Source organism: Trichomonas vaginalis, chromosome VI (genome assembly GCF_026262505.1).
Source record: "Trichomonas vaginalis G3 chromosome VI, whole genome shotgun sequence".
In the NCBI taxonomy this organism is placed as follows: domain Eukaryota; phylum Parabasalia; order Trichomonadida; family Trichomonadidae; genus Trichomonas; species Trichomonas vaginalis.
In genome coordinates this window covers 1,622,513-1,636,606 of record NC_067208.1, presented here as the reverse complement: position 1 = coordinate 1,636,606, position 14,094 = coordinate 1,622,513, and the positions used below count along the sequence as shown (strand labels likewise).

At 34.3% G+C, this 14,094-nt stretch overlaps 10 protein-coding genes across 10 annotated transcripts, besides 3 other annotated features; 6 read left to right on the top strand and 4 right to left on the bottom strand.

Annotated features, from left to right (window-relative positions):
- Positions 1-3,342: part of a mobile genetic element that runs on past the window's edge.
- Positions 1,240-2,015, top strand: TVAGG3_0786940 (uncharacterized protein; the record flags this gene model as incomplete). The annotated part of the gene is made up of 1 exon (XM_051246627.1): positions 1,240-2,015. A coding segment is annotated over one exon (776 nt), but the record flags the coding sequence as incomplete, so codon positions are not given.
- TVAGG3_0786930 (uncharacterized protein) lies at positions 2,084-3,319 on the top strand (the record flags this gene model as incomplete). The annotated part of the gene is made up of 1 exon (XM_051246626.1): positions 2,084-3,319. One exon carries the CDS (start codon positions 2,084-2,086, stop codon positions 3,317-3,319), a length of 1,236 nt encoding a protein of 411 aa, XP_051082101.1.
- A 10-nt stretch (positions 3,343-3,352) lies between the features above and the next one.
- TVAGG3_0786910 (His-Me finger endonucleases family) lies at positions 3,353-3,937 on the top strand (the record flags this gene model as incomplete). The annotated part of the gene is made up of 1 exon (XM_051246625.1): positions 3,353-3,937. The coding sequence occupies one exon, from the start codon at positions 3,353-3,355 to the stop codon at positions 3,935-3,937; it is 585 nt and encodes a 194-aa protein (XP_051082100.1).
- A 41-nt stretch (positions 3,938-3,978) lies between these two features.
- On the top strand, positions 3,979-4,398 carry TVAGG3_0786900 (protein of unknown function, DUF4108 family; the record flags this gene model as incomplete). The annotated part of the gene is made up of 1 exon (XM_051246624.1): positions 3,979-4,398. One exon carries the CDS (start codon positions 3,979-3,981, stop codon positions 4,396-4,398), a length of 420 nt encoding a protein of 139 aa, XP_051082099.1.
- A 199-nt stretch (positions 4,399-4,597) lies between these two features.
- Positions 4,598-7,263: a mobile genetic element.
- On the top strand, positions 4,901-5,776 carry TVAGG3_0786890 (protein of unknown function, DUF4106 family; the record flags this gene model as incomplete). Its single annotated transcript, XM_051246623.1, has 1 exon — positions 4,901-5,776. One exon carries the CDS (start codon positions 4,901-4,903, stop codon positions 5,774-5,776), a length of 876 nt encoding a protein of 291 aa, XP_051082098.1.
- TVAGG3_0786880 (KilA, N-terminal/APSES-type HTH, DNA-binding family) lies at positions 5,895-6,475 on the bottom strand (the record flags this gene model as incomplete). Its single annotated transcript, XM_051246622.1, has 1 exon — positions 5,895-6,475. A coding segment is annotated over one exon (581 nt), but the record flags the coding sequence as incomplete, so codon positions are not given.
- Positions 7,264-8,284: 1,021 nt separating the features above from the next.
- Positions 8,285-14,094: part of a mobile genetic element that runs on past the window's edge.
- On the bottom strand, positions 8,955-9,191 carry TVAGG3_0786860 (uncharacterized protein; the record flags this gene model as incomplete). The annotated part of the gene is made up of 1 exon (XM_051246621.1): positions 8,955-9,191. The coding sequence occupies one exon, from the start codon at positions 9,189-9,191 to the stop codon at positions 8,955-8,957; it is 237 nt and encodes a 78-aa protein (XP_051082096.1).
- TVAGG3_0786850 (repellent protein 1 family) lies at positions 9,240-9,698 on the bottom strand (the record flags this gene model as incomplete). The annotated part of the gene is made up of 1 exon (XM_051246620.1): positions 9,240-9,698. The coding sequence occupies one exon, from the start codon at positions 9,696-9,698 to the stop codon at positions 9,240-9,242; it is 459 nt and encodes a 152-aa protein (XP_051082095.1).
- On the top strand, positions 12,379-12,942 carry TVAGG3_0786840 (uncharacterized protein; the record flags this gene model as incomplete). The annotated part of the gene is made up of 1 exon (XM_051246619.1): positions 12,379-12,942. The coding sequence occupies one exon, from the start codon at positions 12,379-12,381 to the stop codon at positions 12,940-12,942; it is 564 nt and encodes a 187-aa protein (XP_051082094.1).
- On the bottom strand, positions 13,003-13,563 carry TVAGG3_0786830 (organellar and viral DNA polymerase type B; the record flags this gene model as incomplete). The annotated part of the gene is made up of 1 exon (XM_051246618.1): positions 13,003-13,563. One exon carries the CDS (start codon positions 13,561-13,563, stop codon positions 13,003-13,005), a length of 561 nt encoding a protein of 186 aa, XP_051082093.1.

The following is a 14,094-nucleotide window of genomic DNA, read 5'->3' as shown; positions in this document are numbered from 1 at the left end:
CCATATGTGAAAGTATGGACTCATACAGGAGGTCAAAAAACTCAATATACAAATGGAGACCGTTCAAACTTTTGGCTTGGCATTCCATTTGCTGACTCAGAAGACTTTATGGGTGGTATTTCAACTGTTGGTACAGTTCAAATACAATATACTGGTGACAGAGACGGTCCAGATGAACTAAAAGCAAAGAAGTTTACAAAACCAATAGCACTTTTCACGGAAGATGCTCTTTTGAAGATTCGTTCGATGAAACCTGCTGGGGCTCCTCAGATTGGCATAACGACAGCTTCCATCGAGCAGATTTTTGGCAGCAGGTCAGTAAGTTGTTCTTGAACTGACTTCTCTCCGTCAAATATTGACAGTACGCCAGTTTTGACATAAAATTGTATTATAAACTTACCTTTAGAAATATCTGTAAGTTTTGTTGTTATATTTTTGTCTGCTTCAAGAACTTTCACCATTTCAGTTATACCAACTCTCTCTGCTTTATGAAAATATTTTGGTTCAGCAAAGACTGCTATTCTATAACATTTTCCATTGTTTGTGTAAAGAACTATTCTGTCAATGTATTTGTATTGTTTGTGTGTGTAAACTTTGTTCTGCTTCAATTCAATAAGATATCCGAATACGTCCATCTTTTTATTCTAAGTAAAATGTCATTTCCGAAAAATAGAAGCGTAAGTGTTTCAAAAGGTTTAATGGCGGTGGCAGATGTGAAGTTAAATTCACCAACTCAAACAAACAGTCAAAGTGTTGTTGTCAATGTCAAAGAAAGAGATGTTGAAGTGGGGAAACCATACGAGGACGAAGATGGTATAACAATAGTTCCTGTAAAAGAACAACCAACATACCCTGAAGTTAGCAGAGACTTAAGTTCTGTTGCAGATATTCGAAACGACTACCAACAACTTAAAGACAAACTTAAAACTCAGGAGAAGATTTGTCAGGCTTTAGGTATAATGTTAAACTTGGTCGAACACAACCCTGTAAAAGTGAACTCATATGTCATCGCACCTCATGAAGTTTTGAAAGAACTATTGAAACTTTTGACAGAGGCAGACGATATAAACATCAAAGAAATAGAACCCGACATTGCTTGCTGTGGTGTTGCATATAATGTCATTGACAAGATATACGTTATGAAAGGAGGTGAAACGTTGAACTTAAAATATAGTTTCCCAGACGTCATAAAAATATTTGACGACCACAACATTTCATTAAAATTTATTTGCTAAGTAAATGGCAGAAGACACAATGGTTTATACTATTACGACTAAAAACCCTGAGTCATATAATTCTATAACAACAAACTTACAAAGTCCTCAAGGACGATATTGTAAACTAACTTTAAACACAATGACGACTAAAGCCTGTTTTGCTCTTTTGACACCAGAAGATTTTATTGTTGTGAATGGTAAAAAATACTCCTTTGAAGATACTTACTCAGATATACCACCAACAGGTTTTGTTGACTTATTTAATACTTTAAGGACGGATGTAACATGTGCTGCAACTAGAGCAGGTTTCATTATGTTTGGATGTCCGACTGAGTTTACTATAAACAATATGAGCTATAATACAAAACTTATATCTGGTTTTTACTACCAACAGTTTCCTATAACAGGAAAAGGTGTCATACAAGGAATGTCTATTCCATTGACATTAAGCACACCTATTTTATATATTGTTTCAAACTTAGGTTCAAAGTGCTATTCGAATGTCGACAGAAACTACTATGACCAAAAGATACTTATGCGTATAAACAACACTTTCTCTGCTGGTTTGCCTATTGTTCATTCGAATGCAGAGTTTTCAGCTTTAGTAAACTCAAACACTTTAGCAAACATAAACTTAACCTTAGTTGACGCAAACTTTGTTCCTGTAAAACTTTTATGTCCTATGTATTTGTCAATGACGGCAGAAAGTTTCGAATTGGAAGATGCAACTGGTGAAAGTATTGTATTACAAGAACAACTTCAACAACAAATAGCTCAAGAACAACAAATGCAACAAATGCAACAAATGCAACAAATGCAACAAATAGCTCAAGAATAAAAAAAATATTTTTTTTATTTTTATAAAAATGTACAGAATAGATGTTTCAGATTTTTATGACTTCCAAGCCTTCAGAAATATGTGTCCATTTCGAGACTATAACAAAGCAGTCGAGAATTTGAAACGTTTAGTCATTTATGTCGACTCTGCCCCAGAATGTTATGTTATGAAAGAATGGGATGTTGTCTTTAACAAACCAAGAGCAACAATAGTTTCAGAACAAGAATGTAGACAGAAACTTAAGAAAATAAAAGTCGTACAAGTTGGCATGAAGATGTTAGATGCTTGGGATATCTTATTGTCAAAGTTAGAAGATTTTTCAGTTCGAGGTATAAAGTTCTATACACCTTCTCCAAACTTCTATTCTATCTTCACTGGATATAAATACGAACAAGTAGAATGGAAAGAAAATATTATAGAAGCTTGGTTAGACCATGTCAAAGAAATTATATGCAATGGAAACGAAAGAGTCTATGAGTATATCTTATGTTGGTTTGCAAACATCTTACAACATCCAAGTGCTAAAAATGAAACTGCTCTCATTATAATTGGAAAACAAGGAACAGGTAAGAACACATTCTTTACAGATATCTTATGCAAACTGTTAGAGGGCTATTCGAACCCGAATATGACAAACTTAGAAAATATCTGTGGCAAGTTTAACTCTTCAATAGAGAATATGAAACTTATAGTATGTAACGAACTTCAAAGTATAGATACAACAAAAGTTTTAAACTCAGATGCTTTGAAGAGTCTTATAACAGACAAAGTTGGAGTTGTTGAAAGAAAATATAAAGACCAAAGAGTTTGTGAAAATGTTGTAAATTTCATTATGGTTTCAAACAATGCTGTTCCGATGAAGTTAGAAAGTTCTGACAGAAGATATGTAGTTGTCAGAACGTCAGATTCTCATATGCAAGATACAGAATATTTTGACGACTTAGCAGAAACTTTGACATCTGACTTTTACAACCACTTGTTCTCATATTTCATGACATTAGATATTTCTAAGTTCAATCCAAGACAAATTCCACATACCGAAGAGAGACAAACATTGTTAGAAGCAAACAAGAGTGTATATGAACTGTTCATAGATGAAACTGACTTTGTGTCATTAGATGAAAGGTCATTGTACGATTCGTATAAACAATATTGTCAAGAATATGGTTATATGGCAGCGTCTAAACGTACATTCTTGGCAAATGTCAAAAGTCTTTTAGACGTACAGAATGGTGTATATACAAAGAAAATTTTTTCTGAGTAAATTTAAAAAAAATATTTTTTTATTTTATTTGAAATGTACGCTGAGTTTGTTGGAAAAGACCGTTGGGAAACTTGTTTGTTAGATGAGAAATATGAAATTCACTGTTGTGAGTCATTTGAAGTCAGAAACAAAAAGACAAAAAGAGTTTTAAGCGGATGGGAGGGAAATAACGGATATGCTAGGATGAGGATTGGTGGAAAACACTATTTTAAACATGTTGTCATTGCAACTCATTTTATACCGAACCCTAACAATCTACCTTTTGTAGACCATATAAACCATATAAGAAACGACAATAGACTTGAAAATTTACGTTGGGTTACTCGTTCTGAAAACAATAAGAACAAAAGCAAATTTAGAGATATTGTATTCGAATTTGTCGACGAACTAGAAGATGAAACAATTGAAATTACAGACTATGGCAAGCATACGTTGGAGTTTTACTACTATAGCGAAGAACAAGACTCTTTCTACTTTTATACCGGCGTAAACTATAGGAAATTACAAGTATATTTTACTAAGGAAGGCTATGCTTATGTAAACACTAGAGATACAGATGGAAAATGCGTTCAAATACTTCTTAACAAATTCAAGAAGCTATATGGCATACCATTTTAAAACGTTTTTAAAAAAAAATATTTTTTTATCCGATAGAAAAGATGGCAAAATTCATCTCAGTAAATAAGTACATGACAGAAGTCAAAGATAAGTTAGCTCCATTCGCATATTTGAATGTTTACTTCTACCATTTTGAAAAGTCTTCATTTGACAAAGTTTGGAACATCGAACCAGTTAAGTTTGCTATTGTGACTAAAAATGGTGCGAAATTTGAAGACTTAGACATAGAAGGTTTGTTAGCAGTCAAAGAAAGTTTTGACAGAAGGTTCTCAAAACTCGAAGAAGGTAAAGCATACAAACTTGTTATACCTTATGAACCAAAGAAAGCAGACGACTATGAATATTATGAGTCTAAGATAGTTGAAGTTCAAGGTAAATTGGGTAAAAAGATTTTAGAGTCTAAGCCAGTGTTTGCTCCTAAAGAGGAAGAGAACATTGACATTGACCCAGAAATGTTCTAAAAATAAAATTTTATTTTTACATGTCATATCTCCCCTTCTCTGGAACTGGTTCAGGTTCTTTCTTCTCTTCTACTTTTTTCTCTTTCTTTCCTTTCTTCTTCTTTTCTGGTGGAGTTATGTCAAATTTCTCAGAACCATATTTTTGTAAAAGTTCTTTGTCCTTTAATAGCTCTTCTATTCTGTTTTCTATTTCATCTTCAAGAACAGCGCATGTGTCTTCTTTGCATTCTAAGAATTTTTGTTGGACTTCATCTCTCCAAGAGGCGTCATCTCTGTCAACAAGTCTGTCATTGACAAACTTAAAGACTGCTCTGCCTAATGTTTTATGGTTCTTGTCATATTCCCAGAAACAGAACTTTAGAACAAATTCACCTTTCTTGTTTACACTATGTAAGATTTTATGGTCGACAGATGTTTTGCTGTCGAAAAGCTTGTCTCGAATATAGATAGCGAAATCGCTAGACATTTTCTAAAAGATAAAAATTTTAATTTTTCTAAAAATATGTTAGAAAAAAAGTTTGCTGACATTGACAAGAAATTTGAGAATGTTTTAAACAAGAACAAGAGGAAGTTAGAAAATGCTCAGATAAAACCCATACATGACAAGTTCTTATTTGCTCAGAATGGTATAACAGGTCTAATTGCACCGCCTGGGTCGGGTAAGACTTTCACTTATCTTAAAATGGCTGCACAACAACAAGAACTAGATGAGAAGAACCCATTCTATGAGTTAGTTGTTATTTGTAGTACTTCTGGTCAATTTGACCAAACCGTAAATTCGTTCAAAGATATTATAAAGAAGTCTAAGTTAGTATGTATAAAAGACTCTGAGTTGTTAGATTGGATAAAGAAGTACCAAAGAAGAGTTTTGAAGTATAATGCTATAAATGAGTATATAAATTCTAAGTTTAAAGACCCAAATGAGGAAATGCAGAGAATATTAGAGAAGAAACACTTCAGAAACAAACAGAAAGAGATAGAATACATTTCGAAGAAATTGCAATCTTACGATTGGAAGACTTACCCTCATAGATGTCTTCTTATCTTAGATGACTTTGCATCTCATCCTTTGTTAAAGAATAGAGAACAAGATATGTGTCGAATTCTTAAGAAGCTCAGACACTTTAACATCTCAGTTGTCATTTGTGTACAGACAGCAAAGAGTTTAAGTAAGGATGTTAAAAGAATACTTACTGACATTATACTTTTCCCCGGATTGTCCGAAGACGATTTCATGGAACTTATGAAAGAGTCCATGGCAGGTAAGTTTGACAGACATGAACTATGGGAGAAGTACAAAGTCATACAAGACCCTCATACTTCTTTCAGAATTCATATCTACGCAAACAAAGTTCAAATTGTAAAAAGTCAAGCGTAAAAATAAAGAGTTCATTTACTCTGCTTGTTTGAAGTTGTCAAAATACTCTGTTATTTTTTCTTTCAGTAGCGGTAAGTCTTCTTTGAAGGTAAGTATTGTACAACCTTTAATATCATAGTGTGTTTGAGGTAAAGTATCTTGAACTATTTGTTTCACATCTTCATTCGGTGTCATTGAAATCGGTAAGTTTTCACGATAGAACCAATTTCTGTCAGATTTGTAAATCTTAGCAAGGTCGTAAAAGCTTTTGTTGTTTCTTCTGACTAAATGCAACATAACCATATCTCTGTCTTCTTCATTTTCCATCTCTTCAGTATAAATCATATACTTATAGTTCTTTTCCTTTCCTTTTGGTACCGAACGTGGTATTCTTTTCTGTATGTTTTTGTCTTTTGCTTCAAGCTTGTTCTCTAGCTCTTCACGTTCTTGTCTATGAATTTCATCTAACATCATGAAAATATAACAAGCATAGCGAGGTGAAGCCCACATTGCAACAGCATTTACAAGAAGTCTATGTACATAATATCCTCTCAAACCGTTTGGCAATTTTTCACGATTTTCGTACGGAATCTCGACCGGCTGTTTTCTACCGGTCGCAAACATATGAGGAAATTCTTCTAAAAGTTCTTTTGTCTGTTGGTTTTCAAACCAATGACGTGCTTGCTTTGTAGAACGAAGAGCATTCAAAATACTTTGCATTTGGTACATATCGTCTTTGACCGAACGAATGAGACGTAACTGTTTGTTATACTGTATGTACTCATATTCTTCATTTATAGCTTCATGGACTATAACTGTTGTTGTGTTCTCTGTTGTTGACATATCTGTCTTTACATACAAAATAAAAAAATAAATAAAAATAAAACTAACTTTATTTTTTCTGTCTTAAGGAAACTCATGATTTTTGTGCTGAATTCAATAAAAATATAATTTAGGGTAGAAGGTTAGATCTAACCTCCTTTCTACCCTCTTTTCTACCCCAGTTATTTTATAAACGTTTCACATGGTAAACGTTATTTTTTAAATTTTGTGAAAACTCAACGGTTTGACACATGCCCTAAAAATTATAGTTCATCTAACATCATGAAAATATAACAAGCATAGCGAGGTGAAGCCCACATTGCAACTGCATTTACAAGAAGTCTATGTACATACCAACCTCTCAAACCATTTGGCAAATTTTTACGATTTTCATAGAGTTTTGGCGACCCCGATGGAAGTCGGGCTCGCTGTTCTTCACTGTTTTCAGAAAAAAGTATGTCTCGCTGTGCTTCGCTCAAAAGTTCTTGTGTGCTTTGGTTTTTGAACCAATCGTCTGTATGTTTGGTATCTGGAGCAAAACATGCTGTCAAAATACTTTGCATTTGGTACATATCGTCTTTGACTGAACGAATGAGACGGAGTTGTTTGTTAAACTGAACCCACTCATATTCTTCACTTATAGCTTCATGGACTATAACTGTTGTTGTGTTCTCTGATGTTGACATATCTGTCCTTACATACAAAATAAAAAAATAAAAAAAAATAAAACTAACTTTATTTTTTCTATCTTAAGGAAATTCATGAAAATTCAAGAGGGTAGAAAAGAGGGTAGAAAAGAGGTTAGATCTAACCTTCTACCCTAAACATTATTTTTACTGAATTCAGCAACAAAATTCAAATTGTAAAAAGTCAAGCTTGAAAAATGTAAGTGTTTAGTCTTAGTCTGTTGTGGTGCTGGGGCTGTCGGTTCTTCTGGCTTTGGAAGACATTCAGGAAGAGGAACGTCAGCCATCCGTTTGTGTCCTGTCGGAAGGAAGGACTTTTCCTGTTGGAAGGAAGGACTCGGAATGTCGGAAGGAAGGACTCGGAATGTCGGAAGGAAAAACTCGGAATGTCGGAAGGAAAAACTTTTTCTGTCGGAAGGAAAAACTTTTTCTGAAGTTCGACCAAAAAGTTCTCAATTTTCGAAAATTTGAATGGTTTACGGACGAACAACAGGAAATTTTTTTCCAGTTGTCGGGAAATTTTTTTCCAGTTGTCAGGAAATTTTTTTCCAGTTGTCGGGAAATTTTTTTCTTGTTGGAAGGAAGGACTTGGAATGTCGGATGGAAGGACTCGGAATACCAGAAGGATTTGACAAGACAATTTACCTTATAGAGCTACCTGAGCCATCTGAAGTCAAGCGTAAAAATAAACGCTTTACATGTATTTTTCAGCAACTTCGTCAAATAATTTTATAGCTTTACCTATCTCATCTACTTCAAACGTTTCTTTACCTTTTATGGGAGCACCATACATTTTCTCAAACTTTTCAAGTAGTTCTGTTTCTGCAGCTCTCATATCGTTAACGAACACAACCTTAACTCTATTGACTGTACTGTCATATCTTTGAGTTATATTATATGTTCTTCCTATCTTATATCTCTTTGTATTGAAGTCCTTCGGTTTCTGAACGATGTAAAGTAAGCCTTCACTGCAACGTTCTGAGTCGAACGAACCATATGTTATGAAGTTATATCCAACAACAGTTAGTATACAAGTCTTGGGTATGGTGGCACTGCGTTCCACCTTACCCAATACTTGTGAATTTGACACTTTACAAAACCGTTAACGTATATTTTACAACATGAACGCAAAAACTAATTTAACCTTAAATATTTACAAAGCCGCCAACCACTTCACTAACGAACTCACTAATGTAAAAAATAAACGTTCTCACTATCGTTCTCACTAACGACTTCACTAATGTTCTCATAAATTTTCCTCAATATCTTCATCATCAGTGTTAACCCTATTGTAGTCATACTTGAAGCCATAAACTTTCTCTAACTTCTTAACGTACAATTTACATAACTTACCTTCGTCATCGTATGGTTTAATGATATAACTATTTCTATCTTTATAAACAGTCAATGAAAAGTCAACTGGTCTCGGATGTATTTGAAAGAACATGTTATGCTCAGGAAGGAAGAATAAATGTTTAAATGTATGTTTGTTATATGTTTTGATTTGTATGAGTTGCTTTTGTTCTGTCATTACATCCAAATAAAATAAAAATAAAATAAAAATAAACTTAAAAATTAATGATATCACCACCCGCACACGTATGAAAACATAGCACAAAAATAAATTTAGGGTAGAAGGTTAGATCTAACCCGATATCTAACCTCTTTTCTAACCTGTTGAATTCATTGCTTTATAACTCTCTTCCTTTCTCCAACTCTTCTAACTTCTTCTTAAGTTCAGCAATGTTGTCCTCATGAAGTTTAATCTTTCTCAAAATTCCTTCTCTATCTAATGGTTGCTTTATCTTTCTAAACTGAACTCTACCATCCTTCATAGTATGAACGTAAAAACCTTCTGGAATAATTCCTGATTTAATGTATTCTACCAAAAACTTTTGTTTCATTGCTTCAGTGACTTTAGTCGTCATTTCAATCAAATAAAAATGTTCAAATAAAATAAAAATAACGTTATTTTTTCAGTAAGGAAACGCAGGAGTTTTACGATTTATTTGAGGCGTAGGTTCTGGTTTAAATGTTGGAGTCGGTTTAGGAGTTGACTTTTGAACAGGAGTTTGTACTTCCATAGGTTCAGGAGTCATTGAAGGTTTTGCTTGTGAAGGCGTTGGTTTTGACGAAGGTGTTGGAGTTTGTTTAACTTCAGCTACTTCAGTATTATTTATAACATTTGCTTTATTTCTTTTCAACATCATAACTGCTCCTGCTGTAGCTAGCAAACCTAGTGGGAGACCATATCTTATATAAGGACTTGACCAAATGCTATTTTTGACAGGAGCTGGTGGAACACCTAACCTTGGTGAGACTGCTCTTTGCCATTGTGCAGCTCGTAAGAAATATTCAATAGGTGCTCCATAATCGTTTGGTAAAGTTTGTTTCATAGATGGTGAAGGTTCACGAGAGCTTGATGAAGAACTCATTTATAAGCTTTAAAAATAAACGTTCATCCTTTATTCCTCACTGTCGTCCGTGCTAAGTTATAGTCGTCAAGTCTTATTATTGGTATGCCTGACTGTCTTACTTGTATTGCAAAGCAACAATCCCTCATAAATCCAATAAGTGGCTTTGGTACATTTTCAGTTGCTAGTTCAATAGGTCCTTTAACAGACAATTTGTATGTTATTGGAGCAGTAGATGTTTGACCTTGCTGGAAGCAAAAGTCCACTTCTGTTGGAAAACCACATAAGAAATGTGTGTTGTCATAGCTATCCCATTTATGTTCCACACTACCATCATCCACCAATGACCTCATAACATCTTCATTAAATCCTATCATATCATTGTTTGTATTGCAAGCGTTCGCAACCATTTCATAAAATACAGGTCCATATGATTTTTCAGGTTCTGCAGGCATATTTCCATAAGCTCCCATGGAAAGCTGAAGATATTTAAACTTAGGGTTCTCAAAATTAACATAATAGTTGTCTTTCTTTCTAAATAGTGCCCAAATACTTTTAACATTAATAGGCGTATAAGCTGCTGTAAATGTTGCACTTGAACTATCTGTATTCTTTGAGAATGAACCGTCCATAGGAATCCAATCCATAACTTTAACAGGAAAACATAAAGCCTCGTTTGTATAATGTTCTACAAGTTCTGTATAAATGTTAGGGTCTAAAGAGAATGACTTTGGATGAATGAAACATTCATTAAAATCCATCTTTGTTCGAAATAGTTGCTGGTTACAGTTGTAATAGTAACTGTTCCACTAGCTTCTATGCCTTCGTTATCATAGTGAATGGTTCATTCCATGGAACAAATTTATTTGTCGGTGGATTTGAATCTGAAGCAAATGCAACTTTAAGAGTTGGATTGAAAGCAATGATATCATTTACAGATATAGATGTGCATTGTAAGGCGTCGCTACTGAACTTTACTTTAAGCTGAATGTTTCCTGCAAAAGCTGGAATAAATCGAATAGCTTCTAATGGAAGGAATCTTCTAACAGGAATTCTTAAACGAAGCTTAAAATCAAATGATTTTCCTGCTGTAATTGGACCACTAACAATTTGTCCTGTTCTGCATGTTCCCGAATGACTCCATACATCTTCATGTCGAGTCTTTGAGAAAACATCTACTTTCTTTATTTGTTCGGTAGTTTGTGAGTTTGAAGTTATATATGCTTCTTCTCTTGCGTTGTCTTGAGAATATACGATACGACCATTTGCAAGGATTTGATATCCAGCAACTGCATAGAAAGCGTCATCGAAACCAATCCAAAATCCTGGTGGGTTTGTTTTATTGGAACCTGAACCAATTTCTTTATCTGCAATAAATTGACCTTCCATTTTATACGTAATGAATGTATTGTAAAGGTCCAACATATTTTCACCAGGAGGTGAGAGATTGAATGTTACCCATGTGTTATCTTTAGCAGTTCCAGGTTGTGATGGAATCTTTGCGTCAGAATATTTTCTATTAGTGTCACCAATTTGAACTGCATTGTCTATGATATCGAAATATGAGCGAATCTGATGAATATGCTCTGCTGGAGTAAATTCGTTTAGCTGTTCGTTCTGCATGTATTTACTTCAGATAAAAATATCTATTTACTTCATTATTCTCACTCTTCTTCTTGGTATTCGTGGTGGAAGTTGTTTCTTGACATTTTCAATGAACTGTACATTCTCTTTTGTCTCAACTTCTTTCACTGGCGGGTCAGGGTTCTTTGACTCGGTTTGTTTTTCAATGAAATTCACGAACTTTGCAATAAGCTCTTGGTTCGTTATTGAAAGTACATCTGGCTTCTTTTCTTCTGGTTCTATTGACTTTTCAGTTTGAACAGAAGGTTTTATATGGGCTTCGTGGACTTCCCCTTGCCATGCACCTTAATGTTGTCGCTCTCTGCATTCGCTAATGGAACCTTTCTTTTTCTTACGTATATTTTACCATCTTTACTCTGACTTACGTAATAGAAAGGATGTTGTATTCCTCTTGCGTCATTTAATATAATAGACTCTCGCTCTGATTTTGACAAGCTCATTTTACATCGGTTAAAGTTTTAATTTAGTTTTTTATCTGCAGTCAAATGACTCAGACAAGCCCTACGGACAAGACCCAGGTGTCATAGATGTTGAAGCATTGAAGAAAGAAATTCGCGAGCAAATTTTATCCGAACTGAAGGAACAAAAACAAGAACAAAAGCCAGAGAGACCAAAGAGAAAACTTAGTGAAAAACAACTAGCTGCATTAGCTGCTGGAAGACAGAAGAACCCACGTTTGCTGGCGAAAAAAGCTAGAGAAGAAGCAAAAGCTAAAGAAGCTGAAGCAAAGAAAGAGTAAATGGTTTATTTTTATCCGAATTAAATGTATAGACAAATACCTTTAACTGTTGCGTTCAGTAGTGAAAACCCTGACGTCAAAATAAAGGGGAACAGAGTAACGTTTAAGTTTCCAACAGACTGGATTGTGAACATAAATGAAGAGAAGTACATTGGCATAACATCTATGTATATAACACGTGCTTTCAGAAAGGTTGACTTTATACTTCAAGTCGAGATAGAAAATGACGAACAGTCTTTAAGCGCCCAAAACATTCACATATACAAATACTTTAAAGACGATACAACATTGCAACAATGTATGATTTCATTTAATGAGATGTTCGAGAAAAAGTTCAACATTGAAGTACAAACTTTACAGCCTTTACGTGAGTTTCTTGCACAACTGAAAGAAGAAGGTAGTCAGCCACAACTTATAGACTTTCATTATGAATTTAATGAAAATGAAGATGGAACTCATGACTGTCAATTCATTGTATTCTCACCATTCAATGAAGTCGCTAAAAAGAAAGAAAATCCATTACGTATAAGATTTCAAATCTCCGAACCAAGTGATGATTTTAAGAATGTTTTCAATTATGATGCAATGCTTCCGAGGAAAAATGAATTTTCAAAGATTGTAACACCTGGCATTTGGGATAGAAAGCAAGCAATACTTTACTCTAATATAGCCAAAGGCGTTGAAAATGAGTTCATTGGTCATACAAGAACTTCACCACTTCCTAACCCTAAATACTATAAATTAACTGGCTTCAATCGTGAGTTTTGGATAGACATGTACTCCACTCATGACCATAAATGTCCAGTGTTCTTGCCTCCAGATGGGAAGGACTGTCTCTACATTGAAGCACAACTCTTAAACTCTACCATCGCAGTATTGTAAAATCTACGCTAGCTTTATTTTTATCACGAATGACCTCATTGCTGACAAAAATAAATGACCTCAGAACTTCAACTTACGAATAAAGCTTGTTTTAGTCGTTATTGAAAAGTTGAACTTTTCAGCAAAGCAAGGTTGACATGACTTACATAAGTCGAATGCAATCTCTTGACCATCATGAAGTGCTTTGTAAAGTTTCATTAAACTGAACTCAGAGTCTTTGTCATATGTTCCAACAGGTATGTGAATGTTCTTATCTTCATTGTAATAGCATTGTATAGCTTCAGGAAACATTTCATTAGCGGTTAAAGCAATAACATCTTGCTTCACGCCTTTCATTCTGCAGTGAAATGCAACTTCATTTAAATCGTTAGTGAGTAAGTCTATGTAGGTCTTCTTTCCACAGAAAATACTTTTATAAGCTAAACTTTGTTTTCCAGGTGTTATTTCTGCAAAGTCGCTATGAAATTGACCAAGGTTCTTTCCTATAAGTTCGCGACCATATCTCTTCTTAAACTCTGCTGCAAGCTTTGGGATGTCTTCATTATATAAGTGCATACTGTCGGTATCCTGGTAAAAGATTTGAAGTCCCATGTCCTCTGCAGTACAGAATACTTCATTCATAATACGTTTTGACATAGACAGAATATTAACACCAAGTGGACAGAAGTTAAAGTGTCTGCAAATGCTTTTCGTTAGCTTGAAAATAGTTTTATCTGAACCATCCAAACCTTCGAACTTCACTATATGGTTGTAATTTCTTATAGCATATCTTATAGCATCTTTGTCATCTACTATGGTTATTTTTGACTCAATAGGAGATAGAATAGTTTTGCCATAAATGCTGTTCAGAATGAGTTTTATAATTTCTTGTAAGGGGTTTTCTTCTTTCTTATACTTTAACCTTAACTCAAACAACTTCTTTACTTCATCTCTTATTCTCATATCTCTGTTTCCATCGTAATAGTATCCTTGCAACACTTCACATTTGACACCTTGATATTTTATGAGGTCTTGTAATGTTATATGGTCAACATACATGAGACAGCAAGTGTTTGAACTTCTTGGAACGTTAAGTTCTGGATTTAGTTCAGGGTCGCAAACTATTAAATGAAAGTGTCTGGGTATACCAATCTCTGTTATCTTAATGAGAAC